The sequence below is a fragment of the Pleurodeles waltl genome, chromosome 6 (genome assembly GCF_031143425.1).
Source record: "Pleurodeles waltl isolate 20211129_DDA chromosome 6, aPleWal1.hap1.20221129, whole genome shotgun sequence".
Lineage (NCBI taxonomy): Eukaryota > Metazoa > Chordata > Amphibia > Caudata > Salamandridae > Pleurodeles > Pleurodeles waltl.
Genome location: NC_090445.1, coordinates 720,265,415 through 720,289,513, shown reverse-complemented (window position 1 = coordinate 720,289,513; position 24,099 = coordinate 720,265,415). Strand labels below are relative to the sequence as shown.

The following is a 24,099-nucleotide window of genomic DNA, read 5'->3' as shown; positions in this document are numbered from 1 at the left end:
ATGTTTACCTGGCTACATTTTAGAGCGAAACAGAACCCTGTATTTAGTTAATTCTCTCCATGTTCACATAATGCTCCCTTCCCTATGTACATATTTTCTTATGTTTTTGTTTAATTCCATGGAGAAATGTTCTAAGACATCATGAGCAAGAATATTTCCCAAACAGCTGCTCATCTGTAAAACTGTATAATCTATCTCATGTGAACACAATTACTGTGCAGATGTGACATCTTCTGAAAAGATGGATGGGTTAGAATAAAAAGTGCTTGATTGATGAAGCCATTTGAAGCATGAATGTCTAAATGAGCAGGCATGGTTAAAATGTTTTATTTTTTCTAAATTCTTAAAAAGGTCTCCTACCTTTCTTAAAGGCTGAAGTTTGTTTTTCCCTCTACTGTCAACATAAATCCCACTGTACGGAGCCAGCTCTTTATATAGTGGACCAAAAAGAGGTACACTGTGTAAAGAGTCCAAGCAATCCCCAGAGAAATGACGGAGGCACAAATGACACCCCAAATGCTCTCTTTTGTGGTAGTGTGGGCGAACAGTTGAACATATCAGAGAGTAGTGTTAAGCACTCTCATAGGCAGTAAGTGAGACACTCACTCAATAAAGAAATACAAAACCTGTTTATATAATTTTAGATACCAAGCTCACCGGAATCGGTGAGTACTTTTTGAGCTATGAATTTTTTTAGAGTTCGCAGAAGTTGACAGTGCATTTTTCTGTAGCCGTAATGTTACTCTGTGGGAGCAAAAACATACACAGCAAACAGGTGCTTCACAGCAACTTACAGGGCCAATCTCCTTGATTTAAAGTAGAGGGCAGGCTCCAAGGCCACACCAACAGTACACCTGGGGTGGCCTGGTGCAGTGGTGCACTTCAGCGTCGGGTGAGAGTCCAGTCCGGGTGAACCACCAGGGGGGGTTCATTTCTTTAGATTCTTAGGGGTGTAGGGGCAAATGTGGTCCTGATCTTTTTGCTCTGGGGCAGACTGGTGCAGAGGTGGTTTGGACTTTTTGGGTTTTCTTCACCGGTGGTTGTTGTGGTAGAGGGGGCCTGCAGAAACAGGGTGCAGGCGTGGAATTTGAGGGAGGGGTGTCCAGTCCGACTGAACCAACAAGTGGGCTCTGGTCTCGCTGGCCTGTGGGGACATAGGGACACCGGTGGTCCTCTTCTCCTCGGTTTGGGAGTCTGGGTGCCGAGGTGCAGTCAACTCTAGATCTCCATCACTGGATTCAAGGTGGATGTCATCTCTGGAGGGCTTAGGAACTACGTTGACTCTCTCCTGGTTTCTTGGAGGTAGAGGCGACGGGACAGGACAGGTCAAGTCCGGTGCAGCAGGCAGGCTGGCAGGGTTGGGGCCAAGTCCGTTTTGCTCCTGGGTTCTCGGTTCGCAGGCTTTTCTGTCCATTCCTTCTTTTGTGTCCAACGAGGATTTGTTGAGGATTTGTACCAGAGGGTCCCGGAATTACTCAATTTAGAGGACATTAAGGTGATCGAAGGGTAGTAGCCAATGGGTTACTTACCCTTGGGGTCACTACACCCCCTAGATGACTACTTCCTTTGGAGAATGGGCATCACTCTTTCCCAGAATTCCCAATTCCACTTCCAAGATGGCTGAATTCCTATGGCTGTGTTCACTACAGGCTCATCACCCTATGGGTGTGTCCAGCCTGCAAATGCAACACGCCTTCTGTATAGCTACTTTTACCGCCTGTCCAGGTGCCAAATGGGCCCTCGATCACTGGCATCAGCATCTCCCTCTGAGGAGAGCCAGATCTGCATACCAAAGGCAGTGGGATTCTTTGACGCCTCCTGCCTTGGAATTCAGATTTGCAGGTCATCCTGTTGGAAGGGGTGTGTAGTACCCCTACCAGAGCAGATTTTTGTTCCTGACCTCCCAAGAGCAGACACTCTTGCCCCTGGGATCAGAAACTCGTCTATTGGTGACGGGCTGGCTAGAACTAGTCAGTAAGCCCACCAGCAGTTGGTAGGTTTTCAGGGGGCACCTCTAAGGTGTCCTATGGGTGCACGTATTAATAAATCCATCACTGGAATCAGTGAGGGTTTATTAATACGAGATGTATGCTCCTGTTGGGTTTTTGTTACTTCTTAGACATAGTAAGTGTGCAGTGAAGTCATTTCGAATACATGTGCTCGACCCTGGTTAATACGACTCCCCCCAACTACATGATGGCTTCACTGAAACTAGGGATGTTTGGTATCAAGGACGTGAAATGGGCTACTTCTTATTATGAGTTGCCACTGGTATGTGTTAATGGTTGTGAGTACAGTTGCCATCATAAAACCATTGATCAGCTACTGACATCTGAGCAGGTGGTAACTGATTTACAAAAGGGACACCATCTTGTTTCTGTCCCTCCACACACTTGGGAGCAATAGACTGTGGTAGAAGGACCACTGCCAACTCCTCTTGATGTTTGCCCAAACAGGATTTTTTTTTTAAGGTGACATCTATTCCTTTAACATGGATTGCTTAAAAAAAAGTTTTCCGCTATCTGCAGGTATGGAGGTTGGCTGCCACCTGCAGCCCTTTATCGCTGCGCTGGCTGCTGTTGTTGAGTGTCTAATGATTATTTGTTAGGTGGGCCATTTTGCACCCTCCACTCCTCTACCAATGGGAAATTTGCAATGTGAACTATTAGTCCTTAGTTCTAAGTACATATTGCAGTTCCATTTGCCAACCAGTCTGCATGCAAATTGCCCATCCCTGAATGGGATACACCTGGATCACAATTTAGTTGTGTTAGAGGAGGCAGGTGGTCACAGACACTGCACGTAAGCCCACTTTATCACTCCTGTTAGGGAGCTGATCATCACCTTTTTTCAGAGCCCTAATGTCCAAGCACACCACTGTTAAGAGTGGAAAAAACATGTTCAAAAGAGAGAACGGTGGAGAAATACTAAAGTGTCTCTTCTACTTCATCATTTCACCTGCTACGTAGATTACGAGATTCTTGTAGTTTTTTTTTTAAATGGCTGAGACTAATGTGTTCCTCAAGGAAATTAAGAGAAGTTGTAGTATAGGGGCCCATTTCACAGTGTACACTGTTGAAACCTGTACACAATTGGGTTGTTTCTTTTCTGCACCTTTCGAAACATGGAGTGAAAGAATTGGGATATGCTGGTGCATTGCTGTATGGATGAATACTGTTGGACCTGACATCCTTGGTGTGCTTTCCCCCCAGCTTTTTACCTTCCAGCCTCCTGTTTTTGCTGTCTTTGTTTTTCTGACTTTGACTGCACACTTTATTACATCTACACAGTGCTAAAGTGCAGGTACTTTCTCCTTAAACTTGATAAAGTTGGCATACACCCAATTAGCACATTTAATTTACTTGTAACTCCCTAGTAAAGTGGTACTACATGTACGCAGGGCCTGTAAATTAAATGCTAATAGTAGTCCTAGAGCACTCGTGCCGCCCACGTAAGTAGCCCTTTAAACATGTCCCAGGCCTGGCATTGCAGCCTTTGTGTGCAGTTTTAAGCTGCCACTTCGACCTGGCAAAGTAAACCTTTTCCCAGGCCCAAACCTTCTTTTTCAGTACATATGTCACCCTTAGGTTAGGCCCTTAACAGCTTACAGGGCAGGGTGCAGTGCATTTAAAAATTTAGACATTTACTTTTAAGTTTCATATGTCCTGATATTGGAAAACTCTTAAAAAAAATATTCACTACTGCAAGGCCTACCTTTACCATAGGATAACATTGGGTCACCTTATTATTTTTTAAAAGTGATAACTTTCAATTGGGAGCAGATAGGAATATCATATTTTGTCGGAGAAATTGTAATTAAAAAAACTCGTTAATGGTAAAGTCGGATTTTATGTTACAATTTTGGAAATGTCACTTTTAGGAAGTTTTCTTTTTCCTAACCTATAAGGTGCATGCAGCTTGTTCCTGCGTCACATGACTGGGTGTATTTGACAGCTAGACTTTATTAATTCTTCCTGGACAACCACACAGTAGAAGGATTAAGTGTGCTTGGATAGGCCATCACCTGGCAGGTCCTAGACCCTTGGTGTGGCTTTAGTTGAGCCCCTCTCCAAGTAAAAGGAGAAATCTTGAAGTTTTGGTTGCTTCGTAAATAGATCTGTATACGCCAAGATCTTGCTGCCCATGCCGCCCGCCAATCCGAAGTTCTTGTGAACCCGACTCTGCGCCACAGTGACCGCCAACCACACCCGACAGCATGAGAGCTACGCTTGCCTTACAGCATCGACACCTCGCTGTGACCGCCAACACAAAGCTCCAGCAACAACCATCTGCAATGTCTGACAGGATGTCTGCGCTACATCCACTACTGTCTGCTGTGGCTAGCCTGCCCTTCGCGCTACATTGACGACCATCCACAGTGCTCTTCCTGCTCCTTGTGACCCTTCCACTACGAACAAAACTCTTTAAGTTGGACTTTTAAGGTTACTTTTTCAGCAGGACTAACCTGATTACTGTATCTGGCCTGCGCTCCACTGCGGTCAGCCTGAGCTTATTACTTTCACCTATTCTCACAAAATCTGATAACTGTGAGTAGCTCTTTGGACTTTTAGCCTCTTAGCTAACCTGAAATCTTGACAATTGCTTAACGCCGGTTCTACTGATTGGATTTTTGTCGTTTTGGGGTCAAATCATTTATTAATTTCTGTGCGCTCATCATCAGGACTCTGAGAAGCTTGAGCCCGATGGGGAAGTTAAAATTGGGAAAACACAAATAGTGACCAGAAATTAATTTACATTATATACTGCATTTATACTTTTTACATGGGCCTAAAAGAAAGAATTGTGAAAAAGGGATCTGAAAAAAAGACAATTTCAGAGTTGTTACGAGGCACCAGAAAACAACAGGAATAATGCCTCTGGGGGGAGCTAATTATAGGAGAAATGAACTTGGAGGCAAAAGCACTAGTGTCACATTAGCTGTATGTGAAGAAGAGGTCCAGAGCTAAAATTGTGCAAGGCAGATAGATTACCTGTGTGAGCAAGGCGGGAAAAGGGGTGGGGGTTTAACTCTGTGTCCAGTAAGTGACTAAAAGAGGAACTTCCCACCCTGTAAATATGTAGCCTATACCTGGGAAATATAGAAATCACAAAGATAGCCCAGGTTCTTGCTGCTGGTGAACTGGAGGCTTGAAGTCCTGGGAGAAGTGTGGAGCACACAGTATAGACAATAAGGACAACGGGTAATGTGACCGCGGGCCAGCACTGCTATAAGTAGTTCCTGGGTTAGAGTCATGGAACTGGTGGAGGGATGGAGCCCCATAGCTAGCACAGATTGTCTGGCAGAAGCTGTGGCCATCTTTTATCGACCAGGAATGTATAAGAGCTTGGCAGCCATCTTGAAGTGGGGTCTGTAAGAGGAGAAACTGCCACGGGCCCCTTTGCCTAAGGAATAAGCTGTGGAATCGGGGGAAATCCCATCAGGCAAAACGAATGCAGTGAAGTGCTATGAAAGGTCGCTTATAAACAGAATGTAAAAGCGAGGGAAAGGAAGGAACAGGTAAGCATTCACAAAGGAGAAATGAACACTGATAAACTGAAAAAGCACTGCAAACTAGTTTAAAATAATAGCCCATAATCAGATTTTCTCACAGTAGAGTTGTCCACTGATTACGGACAAGCAACAGGGTCCGGCTCTGCAAGCTAATTTGAATTTAAACAAGTATGTTCTCATAAGGTAGTCCAACAAATACTAACTACTACCAGAAAGAGACTTTGCAAACTGGGTGAATTTAATTGAAGCACTTCTTCACAGTAGAGTTGTTAAGTCCTCATGGCGATTTGGACCAGTTCTTATGGTGTTTAATCTCAAGATCCATTTAAGTTCTTACCTATTGAGAAGCCGTTTTAAGTTTCTTCCTCTTGCCAGTAAGGAGATAACTGAGATGATCAGCCATTGCATGTTGTATTTGGTGTGTCCAGCTTGAATGAAGTGTGCTACCAAAGCAGTAATGGAGATCTTGCATCTTAAACGGATCCTGTGTGGACATAAGCGGATCTTTTTTTTTCCTGAGTAGTCTGACCAATATACAGGACAACATATTTGCATACACCACACTATTTTAATTGTAATTAGTGAGTTATCTTAGAGTGATACTGGAGTAAACAATTTAATTTCTATGGTAAACGGTATGACACTGCAGCTGCCATATGTGTAATGTCCATTTATAGGTGACAGACCCCAAAAATCAATGAGACAGCTTGAATTATTTTTTTAGGAGGGTATGTAGGTCACAGCCCAAACTAGGTAATCTTTCAGTTTTTTTTTATTCCTCTTCAGTAAGTAATCATAGGAGGTTCAAGAGTAAGATCCCTTGCTGTTAGTACATTCCAGTTTTTCTTTATATATTTACTGACAAAAATGGAGGCTGGTGGAAAAGAGTCTGGTGTATGTGATTTCTTTTGTCCTTATAATTTACGTCTATTAGTCAGAGTAGTAAAAAATAAAATAAAGATCCAAATATGCCACATAGGAGCAGTTTTAGGTGGAAGTTCCTCACTGCTCCTTTGGTAGAAGTTTATTCTATCCTTAGACACAAAAGACAATCATCTAAGTCTTCTCCCTAATTCTTAATTATCTTAATTGATTTCTGGCAACATTACCTTTTAGCCTTTGAAATTAAGAGGAACATTACTGGAATATTTACTGGAACACTACTGGAGCAGTTCCCTTGGTGCACTTTTCTGAAGTATGATCTATGAGGTCTTAATTGGGTTTTTAATCTAGTTCTAGTCTCTCTGATTAACCCATTGTTTAATGCATCATAGATTTGTGATGCTGCAAGTCATAACCACAGTGGTGCTAAACATTTCAAGCATTATTTTTGTACAGCGTGATACCTTGATATCGGAGCCTGGTTTCAAGATGCCGTCTTTCTCGCTTCTGTTCATGCCTCAGTTCTTAAGGAGTTTAATGAAATCTTGAAATTAATGTTCTGTTTTCCAGTCACTGTATTGGAATGGTTGGTAATGCACAAGAAAGGGAGAGATTTTGATGTACAGAGACACAAAAACCGAAAGACATTTGATCTGAACGCTCCATAGAAATGCTTCAGTGGGCCGGTGTCCTCTAGAGAACCTTTTCTGATGGCTACTTCTACCTGATGATTCATCACTTGCAGAACAAACCCTAGGCGTTCAACTGGATCCAGAAAACTTCAAATCTGTTAAGTCGCAGGTAGTGCTGAATCCAGTCAAAACCAATAGTGACATCTGGTGACCTCATTGAGGTAATGAAGTGCCTGCCCGGCACACTGACGTCCGTTTCCTTTTCTCATCACCTTCAACTCGGATCCAGAGCTTCTTTCTCTCTCCTCCCATGAAATCACGGTTCAAACCCCGTAGAAATTGTGAGGAACAGATGTCCATCACGGAACCCCCACAATGTCTCTCCTCCATCACAAAGGATCAAAGACCTTCAGGAGATGGTTTCATCTTTCCAGCAATGTGCAAGAGTCCCAGCCCTGAAAGTCCTAAAATTCCTAGGTCTGCTGGTTTCCTGCATGCTCCTGTTTACGCAAGCACATTGATGCATGAGGGCCCTGCAGTGGTTCCTCCACAGGCAGTAGATCCAGTGTGGAAGAGACCTGTCAGACTCCATCATGATCTCTGCCTGCGTAGTGGTGGAAGTGTCTTGGTGGGGGAACAAAGGGAACCTGAGGTGTGGGATGGGTTGCACTCCTCCTCCTCCTCCTCCTCCTCCTCCTACTGTGACCATGATACTAACCAAGGCTTTCACCCTAGGGTGGGGAGCTTATCTGAAGGATCTGGACATCAGAGACCTCTGATACCCAGATGAGCAGGTTCTCCACATCAACTTACTGGAACTGTGGGAATTCGGCTGGTGCTCAAGGCCTTCCTCTCCTTCATCTTAGGCCACTTTGTCCAGATCTTGAAGGACAACACAACTGCAACGTGGTACTTAAACAAGCAAGGGGTAGTATTCTCTCAATTCCATCCTGGAAGCATTAGGACTGTGGTGGTGAGCCAGATCCCTTGGTGGGGTGCCCAAGACCAGTCACAATCACCTAGCAAGCTTTTGAGCGCCTGAGAAAACAGCCTTAGCCAGTGTCACCTTGGCAATCCTGAGTGGCGTCTTCTGCTGGAAGTAGTCCAGGACATCTTCGCTAGTGGGTCATTCCTCAGTTGGACTTTTTCACCTCCTTTGAAAATGCTCAAAGCCGGCAGTTCTACACCCACCAATATCTATTAAGGGGAGCCTTGAGGAATGTGTTTTTTATTTGAGGTGGAACTTTCTGCTGCATTACGCATTTCCACCATTCCTTTGATACCTTGAGATCTCAGAAAGATTTTCCAAGATCGTGTCCAGTTCATTCTGTTTGCCCTGAATTGGCAGAGACGGCTATGGTGTGCAGACCTTTTTCACTTCTCCATGTGTCCTCCGCTTCGCACTCTGCTCAGGCCGGACCTACTCTCCTAGTCGGGGGCATGGTTCTGCACCCTGGTCTCCAAGATCTACATGCTTAGACATTGAGTGGGAACAACTGAGCTCCTCCCAGCAGTCACCGGAGGTGGTTGATGTAATCCTATCTGCATGTCGGCCCTCCACTAAGTATGCTTGCTCCTGCAGATGGGGCAACTTTGTTGCATCCTGTGCAATCAAAGGTGTGGATCCTTGCAGGCAAAACTGTCTCAAGTGCTGCAATTTGCGCTTTCTCTTGCTCATAGCCGTTATGCTGTTAGCAGTGTCCAGGTATATTTAGCTGTCTTGTCTGCGTTCCTTTGTCTGCCGAATCAGCTGACAATGTTTAAATCTCCTGTTGGGGTGCATTTCTGCAAGGGTTTAACCAACCTCTTTACTCCAACTCCGTTTGTAGTTCCCCAGTGGGATTTGAAACTGGTTCTTACCTTTTATAATGGAGAACGCAAACCCCTCTCCCTGAGCCTTTTCATAGTTGTACCCTTTGTATGTTAACACTCAAAATGTGTTTTTGGTTGCTATCAATTCTGCTAGAAGGGTCAGTGAGCTGCAGTCCCTTAGCTTTCGTGCACAAATCACTACCTTCTTTCTAGACAAATTGATGTTGAGAACCCAGCCTGCTTTCCTTCGAATAGTGGTGACCCCCCTGCCATCCTGGCAAATCTGTCACCCTTCTAACCTCCAGAGTATCCTATGAAAGAGGAGGATCAGTTAGATCCTAGGCAGTAGGTTATCTACTACCCAGACCGCATCAAATATTTCTGTTTGGAAGACCAGCTCTTTGTTAGAGCCAAAAAAGGTAAGGCAGTACAAAAGAGACTTCTATCTCAGCAGATAATTCTCTACATCACAACCTCCTATGCCTTAGCCAAGAAAAAGCCCCAGAAGGGATAAGAGCCCATTCCACCAGGGCTAAAGTGACCACTTCTACACTTGCTAGAGGAGTCTCAATTGCAGAAACTTGTAAGATGGCAACGTGTAGGATTCCTTGCACACCTTTGCAAAAACACTGCTGCTGGGCTTTGGACGTGTGTTTTGTAGAATTTTCTTGTCTAACCATTCTTCCTGGGCAGGGTATTGCTGTGAAATCTATTCTGCAGGTGAGAAATATGCTGGTAGAGGTGTCCATCAGAAGAAAAAGTTATTTTCTTGCAATAACAATCTCTCTGGTGAACACTCTACCTGCAGATCCCTCACCAACCCACCCGCCTCCCTGCTTGAAGGATGAATTATAGGGAAAGTTAGTAAGGTCCCATGGTCTTTGTTTTGGTACTGCAGTCCTTCATTGATGTTGATGTCATTCTGTCCGCTCGCTTCGAAGAAACAGAGGGAAGATGACGTTGGTGCGTCTGGGTGGGCACTTTAGGGCCTTGATGCTGTTGCCTGCTATCACTTCCGACATCAACTGGATCAAGTGCCCTCTACCGGCCACTGAGCAGCTTTGAAGTTTTCTGGATTGAACCTCATTTATTCCACAAGTGAGTAATTTGCAGGTAGGTAGAGTATCTACCAGAAAGATCATTGCCACAGGTAAGTTACTTCAGTCCTTGCTGTCAGTGCTTAAGTAGTTAACTGCTAGTTTTGAAGCACAAAGAGCAAGGACTAAGAGAACCTAAATCACCTTGAAAGTAATTTTCTTTTCAGTTTGTTTTAATTTATCTCATTGCATAACCGGTGTCCAAATTCATAAAAAGGTTGAACAACTATGGTTTTCTTTCTTTTTGGTAGCTGGACCCTGTGGCTTACAGACTTGAACCAATGATTGTTCCAGACTTAGACTTGAAACCAGTTCTCGTTCCACATCACAAGGGCAGAAAACGGCTTCATTTGGGTAACAGCACCTTTCTGTTTTTATCCTTTTCCTAAATCTCTCTCTCATGAATGTATCCTTGTTGTTAAATACAGCCTGGAAACTGGAGTATTTGTTATGATGAGGCTTCTTTTCAGTGAAAAATGACTTATGACTTTTGCTCTGTAGATCAGAAGTACTTAAACAATACGATCTATTACATTTATTACATACATGTGAACTTTATCCTGCAGTGCATCTTACGTTCTTGTGGCCCTCCATGTATCAAAACCTGAATATAACTGCTGGTTGTTCAGTCAGGGAGTGGAGTGAGAAGTGTCTCCCTAACTTACTTTACAGTACACAAAGATATCCTGCAACATGCAAACAATAGACTTTAAAAATTAAGGTCATAATGAAAGAATGAAAGTCCTCTGGGGGACACCTTATGGTTCTGTTTTAAGAACTCTCATTCACTCTTAATGGCATGCTTTATCATTGATACTCATTCTGAGCCTTATAAACCCAGATGGACTCAACTATATTCCAAGGAGCACTTTTCCTGCTGGGGTCTTCTAACACAGTGATTCCTAACCTGTGGTCCGGGACCCCTGTGGGTCTGCGAAGCCTTATCAGGGTGTTAGTGAGTGCTTAGATATTTAACTAATATTAACAATAATGAAGTGTATATAAATAAAGTGGTTACATGTAGAATGTTAAATGTTCTGTAAATGTCAAGGAATTTGAAATTGGAGGCTAAAATTGTAATTAGTATCCTCTGATTGATTAATGGGAGCATTGCAGGTGCATCAAACCGAATATAGTATGGACAAAGTGTGGCTTTAGTTGAATTTAGAAAATGTCTAGCATTGCTATTAAAATGTTTATTTTTTATTTTTGTTTGTAAATTAAATAAAATGTGTTATTCATGTATGTGTTTGATGGAATGCTTATGTTCGATGGCATCTGTCGCTGTAGATACGCATGTTCTGCAATAGCTCGCCATCTGGTGTTGGGCCGGAGTGTTACAAGTTGTTTTTCTTCGAAGAAGTCTTTCGAGTCACGGGACCGAGTGACTCCTCCTTTTGTCTCCATTGCGCATGGGCGTCGACTCTATCCTCGATTGTTTTTTTTCCGCCATCGGGTTCGGACGTGTTCCTGTCGCTCCGAGTTTCGGAACGGAAAGATAGCTAATTTCGGAAGATTTTCGTCGGTATTGTTGCGTTCGGGATCGGCGTACTTACATTCAACACCGCATCAAAGATCGAAGAGCTCCGGTGCCCTTCGGGGTAGTTTTTCGATCCTCCGTCGGGGCCTGGTCGGCCCGACCGCGTGCTGAAGAACGCCGATGGAACGGACCCCGTTTCGTTTCTGCCCCAAATGCCACAATAAATACCCCTACACAGACCAACACTTGGTCTGCAACCTGTGCCTGTCACCTGAGCACAGCGAAGACACCTGCGAGGCCTGTCGTGCGTTCCGGTCCCGAAAAACACTCCGAGACCGTCGAGCCAGAAGACTTCAGATGGCGTCCGCACCGACAGCCCAACGGGAGTTCGAGGAACAGGAAGAGGAAGGTACCTTCTCGATCCAAGACTCAGACTCCGAAGGATTCGACGATACACAAACCGTGAGTAAGACGTCGAAAACCACACAAAGAAACATTTACAAGGCCCAGGGGACGCCACTGCCACCAGGCCATGGCTCGACCCGTAAATTCGGTGACCGACCGTCAGCACCGAAAAAGGCCCAAACAGTGCCGAGATCGTCCGACTCCGGTCGAGACACCGGCACGCAGCCTTCTCGGGACCGAGAAAGTGCTGGAGACAAGCCTCGACACCGTGATGCCGGTGTGGACACGGCTCGACGCCGAGACAGCGGCACCGAAACAGATCGACACCGAGAGGTTTCGGCCCCGAAAAGAAAAAAAGTCACCTCGGAGCCGAAAAAACACGCAGACAAAGTTTCGATGCCGAAACAAACTGCAAGCGACCCAGCTTCAGGCTCTTATACAGAAGAGCACTCGCTAACCTCCCAAATGCAGAAGCATAGGTTTGAGGAAGAGCTACAGGCAACTGATGTGGACCATACGCAAAAACGTATCTTCATTCAGCAGGGGACAGGAAAAATAAGCACCCTTCCCCCCATTAGGAGAAAGAGGAGGTTGGAGTTCCAGACGGAACAAACACCACAACCAAAAGTGGTGAAAAGAGTTACACCACCACCCTCACCTCCGCCCGTGATTAACGTTTCACCAGCACAAACTCCATCACACTCCCCAGCTCACACCACCATGAGCCAGGGTGACCAAGATCAGGACGCATGGGACCTATACGACGCCCCAGTGTCAGATAACAGTCCGGAGGCATACCCTGCGAAGCCATCTCCACCAGAAGACAGCACCGCGTACTCTCAAGTGGTGGCTAGAGCAGCACAATTTCACCACGTAAGCCTCCACTCAGAACAGGTCGAGGATGATTTCTTATTCAACACACTCTCCTCCACCCACAGCTCATACCAAAGCTTGCCTATGCTCCCTGGTATGCTCCGGCACGCAAAAGACATCTTTAAGGAGCCGGTTAAAAGTAGGGCAATCACACCAAGGGTAGAAAAAAAGTATAAGCCGCCTCCTACGGACCCGGTTTTCATCACTACATAGCTGCCACCAGACTCTGTCGTTGTAGGAGCAGCTAGGAAAAGGGCCAACTCTCACACATCTGGAGATGCACCACCCCCAGATAAAGAAAGCCGCAAGTTTGATGCAGCTGGTAAAAGAGTCGCAGCACAAGCTGCAAACCAGTGGCGCATCGCGAACTCCCAGGCACTACTTGCGCGCTATGACAGAGCCCACTGGGACGAGATGCAACATCTCATTGAACATCTGCCCAAGGACTTACAAAATAGGGCAAAACAAGTGGTTGAGGAGGGACAGGCCATCTCCAACAACCAGATCCGCTCCTCCATGGACGCTGCAGATACAGCTGCACGGACAATTAATACATCTGTAACTATCAGAAGGCATGCATGGCTCCGAACGTCTGGATTTAAACCAGAGATTCAACAAGCAGTTCTCAATATGCCTTTTAATGAAAAAGAACTGTTCGGTCCAGAAGTGGACACAGCGATTGAGAAACTCAAAAAAGATACGGACACTGCCAAAGCCATGGGCGCACTCTACTCCCCGCAGAGCAGAGGGAATTACAGCTCATTCCGTAAAACGCCCTTTCGAGGGGGGTTTCGGGGTCAAAGCACACAAGCCAGCACCTCACAAGCCACACCGTCCAGTTACCAAGGACAGTATAGAGGAGGTTTTCGGGGACAATATAGAGGAGGGCAATTCCCTAGAAATAGAGGAAGATTCCAAAGCCCCAAAACCCCTACTACTAAACAGTGACTCACATGTCACTCACCCCCTCCACACAACACCAGTGGGGGGACGAATAGGTCATTATTACAAAGCATGGGAGAAAATCACTACAGACACTTGGGTTCTAGCAATTATCCAACATGGTTATTGCATAGAATTTCTACAATTCCCTCCAAACATACCACCAAAAGCACAAAATTTAACAACACACCATTCCAATCTCCTGGAGATAGAAGTGCAGGCACTATTGCAAAAGAATGCAATCGAATTAGTGCCAAACACACAAATAAACACAGGAGTTTACTCACTGTACTTTCTGATACCAAAGAAGGACAAAACACTGAGACCAATCCTAGACCTCAGAGTAGTGAACACTTTCATCAAATCAGACCACTTCCACATGGTCACACTACAAGAAGTATTGCCATTGCTAAAGCTGCACGACTACATGGCAACTTTAGACCTCAAGGATGCTTATTTCCATATACCAATACACCCATCGCACAGGAAATACCTAAGGTTTGTATTCAAAGGAATACATTACCAATTCAAGGTACTGCCTTTCGGATTAACAACCGCACCAAGAGTCTTTACCAAATGTCTAGCGGTAGTCGCAGCACACATAAGAAGGCAGCAGATACATGTGTTCCCATATCTAGACGACTGGCTAATCAAGGCCCATTCGTTAATAGAGTGCTCAATTCACACAAATCATATCATACAAACCCTCTTCAAACTAGGGTTCACCGTCAATTTCACAAAATCCAAAATTCTGCCACGCAAGGTACAACAATACCTGGGAGCCATAATAGACACATCAAAAGGAGTAGCCACTCCAAGTCCACAAAGAATTCAAAATTTCAACACCATCATACAACGCATGTATCCAACACAAAAGATACAAGCAAAGATGGTATTACAACTCCTAGGCATGATGTCATCATGCATAGCCATTGTCCCAAACGCAAGACTGCACATGAGGCCCTTACAACAATGCCTAGCATCACAGTGGTCTCAAGCACAGGGTCACCTTCTAGATCTGGTGTTAATAGACCGCCAAACTTACCTCTCGCTTCTGTGGTGGAACAACATAAATTTAAACAAGGGGCGGCCTTTCCAAGACCCAGTGCCACAATACGTAATAACAGATGCTTCCATGACAGGGTGGGGAGCACACCTCGATCAACACAGCATACAAGGACAATGGAACGTACATCAAACAAAACTGCATATCAATCACCTAGAACTTCTAGCAGTTTTTCAAGCACTAAAAGCTTTCCAACCAATAATAGTTCACAAATACATTCTCGTCAAAACAGACAACATGACAACAATGTATTATCTAAACAAGCAGGGGGGGACGCACTCCACGCAGTTAAGCCTGCTAGCACAAAAAATTTGGCATTGGGCAATTCACAACCAAATTCGCCTAATTGCACAGTTTATACCAGGGATACAAAATCAACTCGCAGACAATCTCTCTCGAGATCACCAACAGGTCCACGAATGGGAAATTCACCCCCAAATTCTGAACACTTATTTCAAACTCTGGGGAACACCTCAGATAGACTTGTTTGCGACAAGGGAGAACGCAAAATGCCAAAACTTCGCATCCAGATACCCACACAAACAATCCCAAGGCAATGCCCTATGGATGAACTGGTCAGGGATATTTGCTTACGCTTTTTCTCCTCTCCCTCTCCTTCCTTACCTGGTAAACAAACTCAGTCAAAGCAAACTCAAACTCATATTGATAGCACCAACTTGGGCAAGGCAACCCTGGTACACAACACTGCTAGACCTATCAGTGGTACCCTGCATCAAATTGCCCAACAGGCCAGATCTGTTGACACAGCACAACCAAAAGATCAGACACCCAGATCCAGCATCGCTGAATCTAGCAATCTGGCTCCTGAAATCCTAGAATTCGGGCACTTACAGCTTACCCAAGAATGTATGGAAGTCATAAAACAAGCAAGAAGGCCATCCACAAGGCACTGCTATGCAAGTAAATGGAAGAGGTTTGTTTGCTACTGCCATATTAATCAAATACAACCGTTACACACAACTCCAGAACAGGTAGTGGGTTACTTGCTTCACTTACAAAAATCTAACCTAGCTTTCTCTTCCATTAAGATTCACCTTGCAGCAATATCTGCATACCTGCAAACTACCTATTCAACTTCCCTATATAAAATACCAGTCATTAAAGCATTCATGGAGGGCCTTAGGAGAATTATACCACCAAGAACACTACCTGTTCCTTCATGGAACCTAAATGTTGTCCTAACTAGACTTATGGGTCCACCTTTTGAACCCATGCACTCCTGCGACATACAGTTCCTAACCTGGAAGGTGGCATTTCTCATCGCCATTACTTCCCTAAGAAGAGTAAGCGAGATTCAGGCGTTTACTATACAAGAACCTTTTATACAACTACACAAAAATAAAGTCGTCCTAAGGACCAATCCTAAATTTTTGCCAAAGGTTATTTCACCGTTCCATCTAAATCAAACAGTGGAACTTCCAGTGTTCTTTCCACAGCCAGATACCGTAGCTGAAAGGGCACTACATACATTAGATGTCAAAAGAGCATTAATGTATTACATTGACAGAACAAAAAACATCAGAAAGACTAAACAACTCTTTATTGCATTTCAAAAACCTCACGCAGGAAACCCAATTTCAAAACAAGGTATAGCCAGATGGATAGTTAAATGCATCCAAATCTGCTACCTTAAAGCTAAACGACAGCTGCCCATTACACCAAGGGCACACTCAACCAGAAAGAAAGGTGCTACCATGGCCTTTCTAGGAAACATCCCAATGCAAGAAATATGTAAGGCAGCCACATGGTCTACGCCTCACACATTCACCAAGCACTACTGTGTAGACGTGTTATCCGCACAACAAGCCACAGTAGGTCAAGCCGTATTAAGGACATTATTTCAGACTACTTCCACTCCTACAGGCTGATCCACCGCTTTTGGGGAAATAACTGCTTACTAGTCTATGCAGAACATGCGTATCTACAGCGACAGATGCCATCGAACTGAAAATGTCACTTACCCAGTGTACATCTGTTCGTGGCATCAGTCGCAGTAGATTCGCATGTGCCCACCCGCCTCCCCGGGAGCCTGTAGCAGTTTGGAAGTTACCTTCAATTATTTATATATGTATCATCTCAACCTTAAATAGGTGCATACTTAGTCACTCCATTGCATGGGCACTATTACTACAATTCAACTCCTACCTCACCCTCTGCGGGGAAAAACAATCGAGGATAGAGTCGACGCCCATGCGCAATGGAGACAAAAGGAGGAGTCACTCGGTCCCGTGACTCGAAAGACTTCTTCGAAGAAAAACAACTTGTAACACTCCGGCCCAACACCAGATGGCGAGCTATTGCAGAACATGCGAATCTACTGCGACTGATGCCACGAACAGATGTACACTGGGTAAGTGACATTTTCATTCTGTATTTTTTTTGTATTGTTTTGCGGTTCAAATCGACAATGTTTAGACCTAGGTCCCTGCCTTCCAATAATGACTCAGTGGGGGGGTCCCCGGATTCCAATAATGGTTCAGTGGGGGTCCCCGGGTTCCAGTAATGATAAAGTGGGGGTTCACAGAAGTGAAAAGGTTCAGAACCACTGTTCTAACATATAAAAAGACCTTAAAAAACCCAGGTATCCCTCTTAATAGCAGGTGTTATTGGTATGGTTAAAAATATGTGTTAGGTTTCATTGGGATGTAGTATCCCTACACCCTAGAGGTCCTGGGGGATGTACATCGGGGCCTAAAACAATACAATGTGTCAGGGTAGAGGTACTCTGACCCCATGAGGTTTATTAATGGGTGTCTGAGGGACCCCTTATGACTTTAAAAAGGTTAAAAACCCATTTTTTGTCACAATCGTGGAGTAGCACGCTCAGAGCGGTCCCCTGTGTAACGCTACGACAGAGTCGCAAACCCTGCCGAATTTTTTTTTAATAACAGAAAAAAATACACATTCGTGCACCCACTCACAGACCCACTAAGGCACTCACACACCTGCTCACAGACCCCAGACAGACACTTGTACACCCTCTCAGAGACCGATTCAGTCACTCATGAACCCACTCACAGACTCATTGACACTCATACAGTCACTAAAAGACTCAGACACTCATACATCCACTCACAGACCCACTCACATTCTCACACCCACTCACATTCTCACACCCACTCACAGACCCAGACATAGTCATGCACCCACTCAGACCCACTGACACTAATACTCCCAGTCAAATCTCCATCAAGACACTCCTGTACCCCCACTCAGAGACTCATACACGCACTCACAGACCTAGTCAAGATCTCCCTCACCCACTCAGACACCCACTCACATACCCACTGAGACAGTTATGCACCCAGGCCTAGTCAGACTATCATGCACCCTCTTACAGCTACACTCATACTCTCACTCACCCACACACAGACCTAGTCAGTGACTAAGCACCCACTCATAGACCCAGTTAGACAGTCACACTCCGAGGCTTACACACACACACACACACACCCACTCACAGACTGACTCAGACCCTCACGTTCCCACTCACAGACCCACTGAAACCCTCACGCAACCACTCACAGACCCACACAAATACTGAAGCACCCACTCACAGACCCACTAAGACACTGATGCACCCACTTTCACACCCAGACAGACACTCTCACAGCCACTCTCATAACCAGATGCATCCCCTCACCCATATTCTCACCCAGAGAGAGACAGGCCGTGGCCAACTCCCTCCGCATGGGGTTGGGTGGTTTTTCCGGAGTTGGTCGCAGTCCAGGCCTAGCAGCCAACTAAGCGTGGTGGTGTTTGGATTAACGTATAGTAAGAAAAATTACTTTACTTTAAAAAAACATAGAAATTGACTGAAAAAACAAAGGTTATAGGGACGTTATAGTTGGGAAATAGAATTTAAAAAAAACCCATAGAAGTTCACTTAAAAAAACAATGGTTACAGGGATGTTATAGTTAGGCTCACATTTTAAATGTACAAAACCATATTATTTCACTTGTTATAGTTAGTTATCTCAAGTAACTGTAACTCGTGCCCTAAGGTAACTATAATGCGCGCCCTCGCCATGCACTGCTAATTACCCCACAAATTACGGCACTTATGACATCTTTGATACCATCATTAATTAATAATATATATGTAATATTTGCACTAAACATTTTGACGGAAAAACTGCATACGGGAGATACAAATTAAAGTTACGTTGGGGTACAAATGATAGTTACTTGGGATAACTATACCAGGTGCATTTATGGTTTTGTACATTTAAAATGTGTGCCTAACTGCACCATCCCTGTGACCTTTGTTTTTTTTTCTTTAAGTGAACGCACGCACGCACACTGTGAGAAAGTAGCCTCTTTCTAGCCTTGTTACCCCCACTTTTGGCCTATTTGTGAGTGTATGTCAGGGTGTTTTCACTGTCTCACTGGGATCCTGCTAGCCAGGGCCCAGTGCTCCTAGTGAAAACCCTATGTTTTCAGTATGTTTGTTATGTGTCACTGGGACCCTGCTAGCCAGGACCCCAGTGCTCATAAGTTTGTGACCTATATGTATGTGTTCCCTGTGTGATGCCTAACTGGCTCACTGAGGCTCTGCTAACCAGAACCTCAGTGGTTATGCTCTCTCATTTCTTTCCAAATTGTCACTAACAGGCTAGTGACCAATTTCACCAATTTACATTGGCATACTGGAACACCCTTATAATTCCCTAGTATATGGTACTGAGGTACCCAGGGTATTGGGGTTCCAGGAGATCCCTATGGGCTGCAGCATTTCTTGTGCCACCCATAGGGAGATCTGACAATTCTTACACAGGCCTGCCAGTGCAGCCTGAGTGAAATAACGTCCACGTTATTTCACAGCCATTTACCACTGCACTTAAGTAACTTATAAGTCACCTATATGTCTAACCTTTACCTGGTAAAGGTTGGGTGCTAAGTTACTTAGTGTGTGGGCACCCTGGCACTAGCCAAGGTGCTCCCACATTGTTCAGGGCAAATTCCCCGGACTTTGTGAGTGCGGGGACACCATTACACGCGTGCACTATACATATGTCACGACATATGTATAGCGTCACAATGGTAACTCCGAACATGGCCATGTAACATGTCTAAGATCATGGAATTGTCACCCCAATGCCATTCTGGCATTGGGGAGACAATTCCATGATCCCCCGAGTCTCTAGCTCAGACCCGGGTACTGCCAAACTACCTTTCCCGGGGTTTCACTGCAGCTGCTGCTGCTGCCAACCCCTCAGACAGGTTTCTGCCCTCCTGGGGTCCAGCCAGGCTTGGCCCAGGAAGGCAGAACAAAGGACTTCCTCAGAGAGAGGGTGTTACACCCTCTCCCTTTGGAAAAAGGTGTTAGGGCTGGGGAGGAGTAGCCTCCCCCAGCCTCTGGAAATGCTTTGATGGGCACAGATGGTGCCCATCTCTGCATAAGCCAGTCTGCACCGGTTCAGGGATCCCTCAGCCCTGCTCTGGCGCGAAACTGGACAAAGGAAAGGGGAGTGACCACTCCCCTGACCTGCACCTCCCCTGGGAGGTGCCCAGACCTCCTTCAGTGTGCTCCAGACCTCTGCCATCTTGGAAACAGAGGTGCTGCTGGCACACTGGACTGCTCTGAGTGGCCAGTGCCAGCAGGTGACATCAGAGACTCCTTCTGAAAGGCTCCTTCAGGTGTTGCTAGCCTTTCCTCTCTCCTAAGTAGCCAAACCTCCTTTTCTGGCTATTTAGGGTCTCTGCTTTGGGGAATTCCTTAGATAACGAATGCAAGAGCCCATCAGAGTTCCTCTGCATCTCTCTCTTCACCTTCTGCCAAGGAATCGACTGCTGACCGCGCTGGAAGCCTGCAAAACTGCAACAAAGTAGGAAAGACGACTACTGCGACCTTGTAACGCTGAGCCTGCCGCCTTCTCGACTGTTTTCCAGGTGGTGCATGCTGTGGGGGTAGTCTGCCTCCTCTCCGCACTAGAAGCTCCGAAGAAATCTCCCGTGGGTCGACGGAATCTTCCCCCTGCAACCGCAGGCACCAAAGAACTGCATCACCGGTCCTCTGGGTCTCCTCTCAGCATGACGAGCGAGGTCCCTTGAACTCAGCAACTCTGTCCAAGTGACTCCCACAGTCCAGTGACTCTTCAGTCCAAGTTTGGTGGAGGTAAGTCCTTGCCTCCCCACGCTAGACTGCATTGCTGGGAACCGCGTGTTTTGCAGCTACTCCGGCTCCTGTGCACTCTTCCAGGATTTCGTTTGTGCACAGCCAAGCCTGGGTCCCCAGCACTCTAACCTGCATTGCACGACCTCCTGAGTTGTCCTCCGGCTTCGTGGGACCCTCTTGTGCAACTTCGGGTGAGCTCCGGTTCACTCCACTTCATAGTGCCTGTTCCGGCACTTCTGCGGGTGCTGCTTGCTTCTGAGTGGGCTCTTTGTCTTGCTGGACGCCCCCTCTGTCTCCTCACGCAATTGGCGACATCCTGGTCCCTCCTGGGCCACAGCAGCATCCAAAAACCCTAACCGCGACCCTTGCAGGTAGCAAGGCTTGTTTGCGGTCTTTCTGCACGACTCTTCACGACGTGGGACATCCATCCTCCAAAGGGGAAGTTTCTAGCCCTTGTCGTTCTTGCAGAATCCATAGCTTCTACCATCCGGTGGCAGCTTCTTTGCACCCACAGCTGGCATTTCCTGGGCATCTGCCCACTCCTGACTTGATCGTGACTTTTGGACTTAGTCCCCTTGTTCCACAGGTACTCTCGTCTGGAAATCCATCGTTGTTGCATTGCTAGTGTTGGTCTTTCCTGCAGAATTCCCCTATCACGACTTCTGTGCTCTTTGGGGAACTTAGGTGCACTTTGCACCCACTTTTCAGGGTCTTGGGGTGGGCTATTTTTCTAACCCTCACTGTTTCCTTACAGTCCCAGCGACCCTCTACAAGGTCACATAGGTTTGGGGCCCATTCGTGGTTCGCATTCCACTTCTAGAGTATATGGTTTGTGTTGTCCCTATCCCTATGTGCCCCCATTGCATTCTATTGTGACTATACATTGTTTGCACTGTTTTCTATTGCTATTACAGCATATTTTGGTATTGTGTACATATATCTTGTGTATATTTGCTATCCTCATACTGAGGGTACTCACTGAGATACTTTTGGCATATTGTCATAAAAATAAAGTACCTTTATGTTCGATGGCATCTGTCGCTGTAGATACGCATGTTCTGCAATAGCTCGCCATCTGGTGTTGGGCCGGAGTGTTACAAGTTGTTTTTCTTCGAAGAAGTCTTTCGAGTCACGGGACCGAGTGACTCCTCCTTTTGTCTCCATTGCGCATGGGCGTCGACTCCATCCTCGATTGTTTTTTTTCCGCCATCGGGTTCGGACGTGTTCCTGTCGCTCCGAGTTTCGGAACAGAAAAAATAGTTAATTTCGGAAGATTTTCGTCGGTATTGTTGCGTTCGGGATCGGCGTACTTACATTCAACACCGCATCGAAGATCGAAGAGCTCCGGTGCCCTTCGGGGTAGTTTTTCGATCCCCCGTCGGGGCCTGGTCGGCCCGACCGCGTGCTGAAGAACGCCGATGGAACGGACCCCGTTCCGTTTCTGCCCCAAATGCCACAATAAATACCCCTACACAGACCAACACTTGGTCTGCAACCTGTGCCTGTCACCTGAGCACAGCGAAGACACCTGCGAGGCCTGTCGTGCGTTCCGGTCCCGAAAAACACTCCGAGACCGTCGAGCCAGAAGACTTCAAATGGCGTCCGCACCGACAGCCCGACGGGAGTTCGAGGAACAGGAAGAGGAAGGTACCTTCTCGATCCAAGACTCAGACTCCGAAGGATTCGACGATACACAAACCGTGAGTAAGACGTCGAAAACCACACAAAGAAACATTTACAAGGCCCAGGGGACGCCACTGCCACCAGGCCATGGCTCAACCCATAAAATCGGTGACCGACCGTCGGCACCGAAAAAGGCCCAAACGGTGCCGAGATCGTCCGACTCCGGTCGAGACACCGGCACGCAGCCTTCTCGGGACCGAGAAAGTGCTGGAGACAAGCCTCGACACCGAGATGCCGGTGTGGACACGGCTCGACGCCGAGACAGCGGCACCGAAACAGATCGACGCCGAGAGGTTTCGGCCCCGAAAAGGAAAAAAGTCACCTCGGAGCCGAAAAAACACGCAGACAAAGTTTCGATGCCGAAACAAACTGCAAGCTACCCAGCTTCAGGCTCTTATACAGAAGAGCACTCGCTAACCTCCCAAATGCAGAAGCATAGGTTTGAGGAAGAGCTACAAGCAACTGATGCGGACCATACGCAAAAGCGTATCTTCATTCAGCAGGGGACAGGGAAAATAAGCACCCTTCCCCCCATTAGGAGAAAGAGAAGGTTGGAGTTCCAGACGGAACAAGCACCACAACCAAAAGTGGTGAAAAGAGTTACACCACCACCCTCTCCTCCGCCCGTGATTAACGTTTCACCAGCACAAACGCCATCACACTCCCCAGCTCACACCACCATGAGCCAGGGTGACCAAGACCAGGACGCATGGGACCTATACGACGCCCCAGTGTCAGATAACAGCCCAGAGGCATACCCTACAAAACCATCTCCACCAGAAGACAGCACCGCGTACTCTCAGGTGGTGGCTAGAGCAGCACAATTTCACAACGTAAGCCTCCACTCAGAACAGGTCGAGGATGATTTCTTGTTCAACACACTCTCCTCCACCCACAGCTCCTACCAAAGCCTGCCTATGCTCCCTGGTATGCTCCGGCACGCAAAAGACATATTTAAGGACCCGGTCAAAAGTAGGGCAATCACACCAAGGGTGGAAAAAAAGTATAAGCCGCCTCCTACGGACCCGGCTTTCATCACAACACAGCTGCCACCAGACTCTGTTGTTGTAGGAGCAGCTAGAAAAAGGGCCAACTCTCACACATCTGGAGATGCACCACCCCCAGATAAAGAAAGCCGCAAGTTTGATGCAGCTGGTAAGAGAGTCGCAGCACAAGCTGCAAACCAGTGGCGCATCGCGAACTCCCAGGCACTACTTGCGCGCTATGACAGAGCCCACTGGGACGAGATGCAACATCTCATTGAACATCTGCCCAAAGACTTCCAAAATAGGGCAAAACAATTGGTTGAGGAGGGACAGGCCATCTCCAACAACCAGATCCGCTCCTCCATGGACGCTGCAGATACAGCTGCACGGACAATTAATACATCAATAACTATCAGAAGGCATGCATGGCTCCGAACGTCTGGATTTAAACCAGAGATTCAACAAGCAGTTCTCAATATGCCTTTTAATGAAAAAGAACTGTTCGGTCCAGAAGTGGACACAGCAATTGAGAAACTCAAAAAAGATACGGACACTGCCAAAGCCATGGGCGCACTCTACTCCCCGCAGAG

The 24,099-nt window shown here is 46.2% G+C and overlaps 1 protein-coding gene across 1 annotated transcript in view; it reads left to right on the top strand.

The window, feature by feature from the left end:
- The window catches only part of SEC23IP (SEC23 interacting protein), a 216,400-nt gene that overhangs the window by 117,445 nt on the left and 74,856 nt on the right, over positions 1–24,099 (top strand). Inside the window, exon 16 of the mRNA XM_069239230.1 lies at positions 10,187–10,289. Coding sequence (XP_069095331.1) covers positions 10,187–10,289 — 103 coding nt within the window. The remainder of the gene's footprint in view (positions 1–10,186; positions 10,290–24,099) is intronic.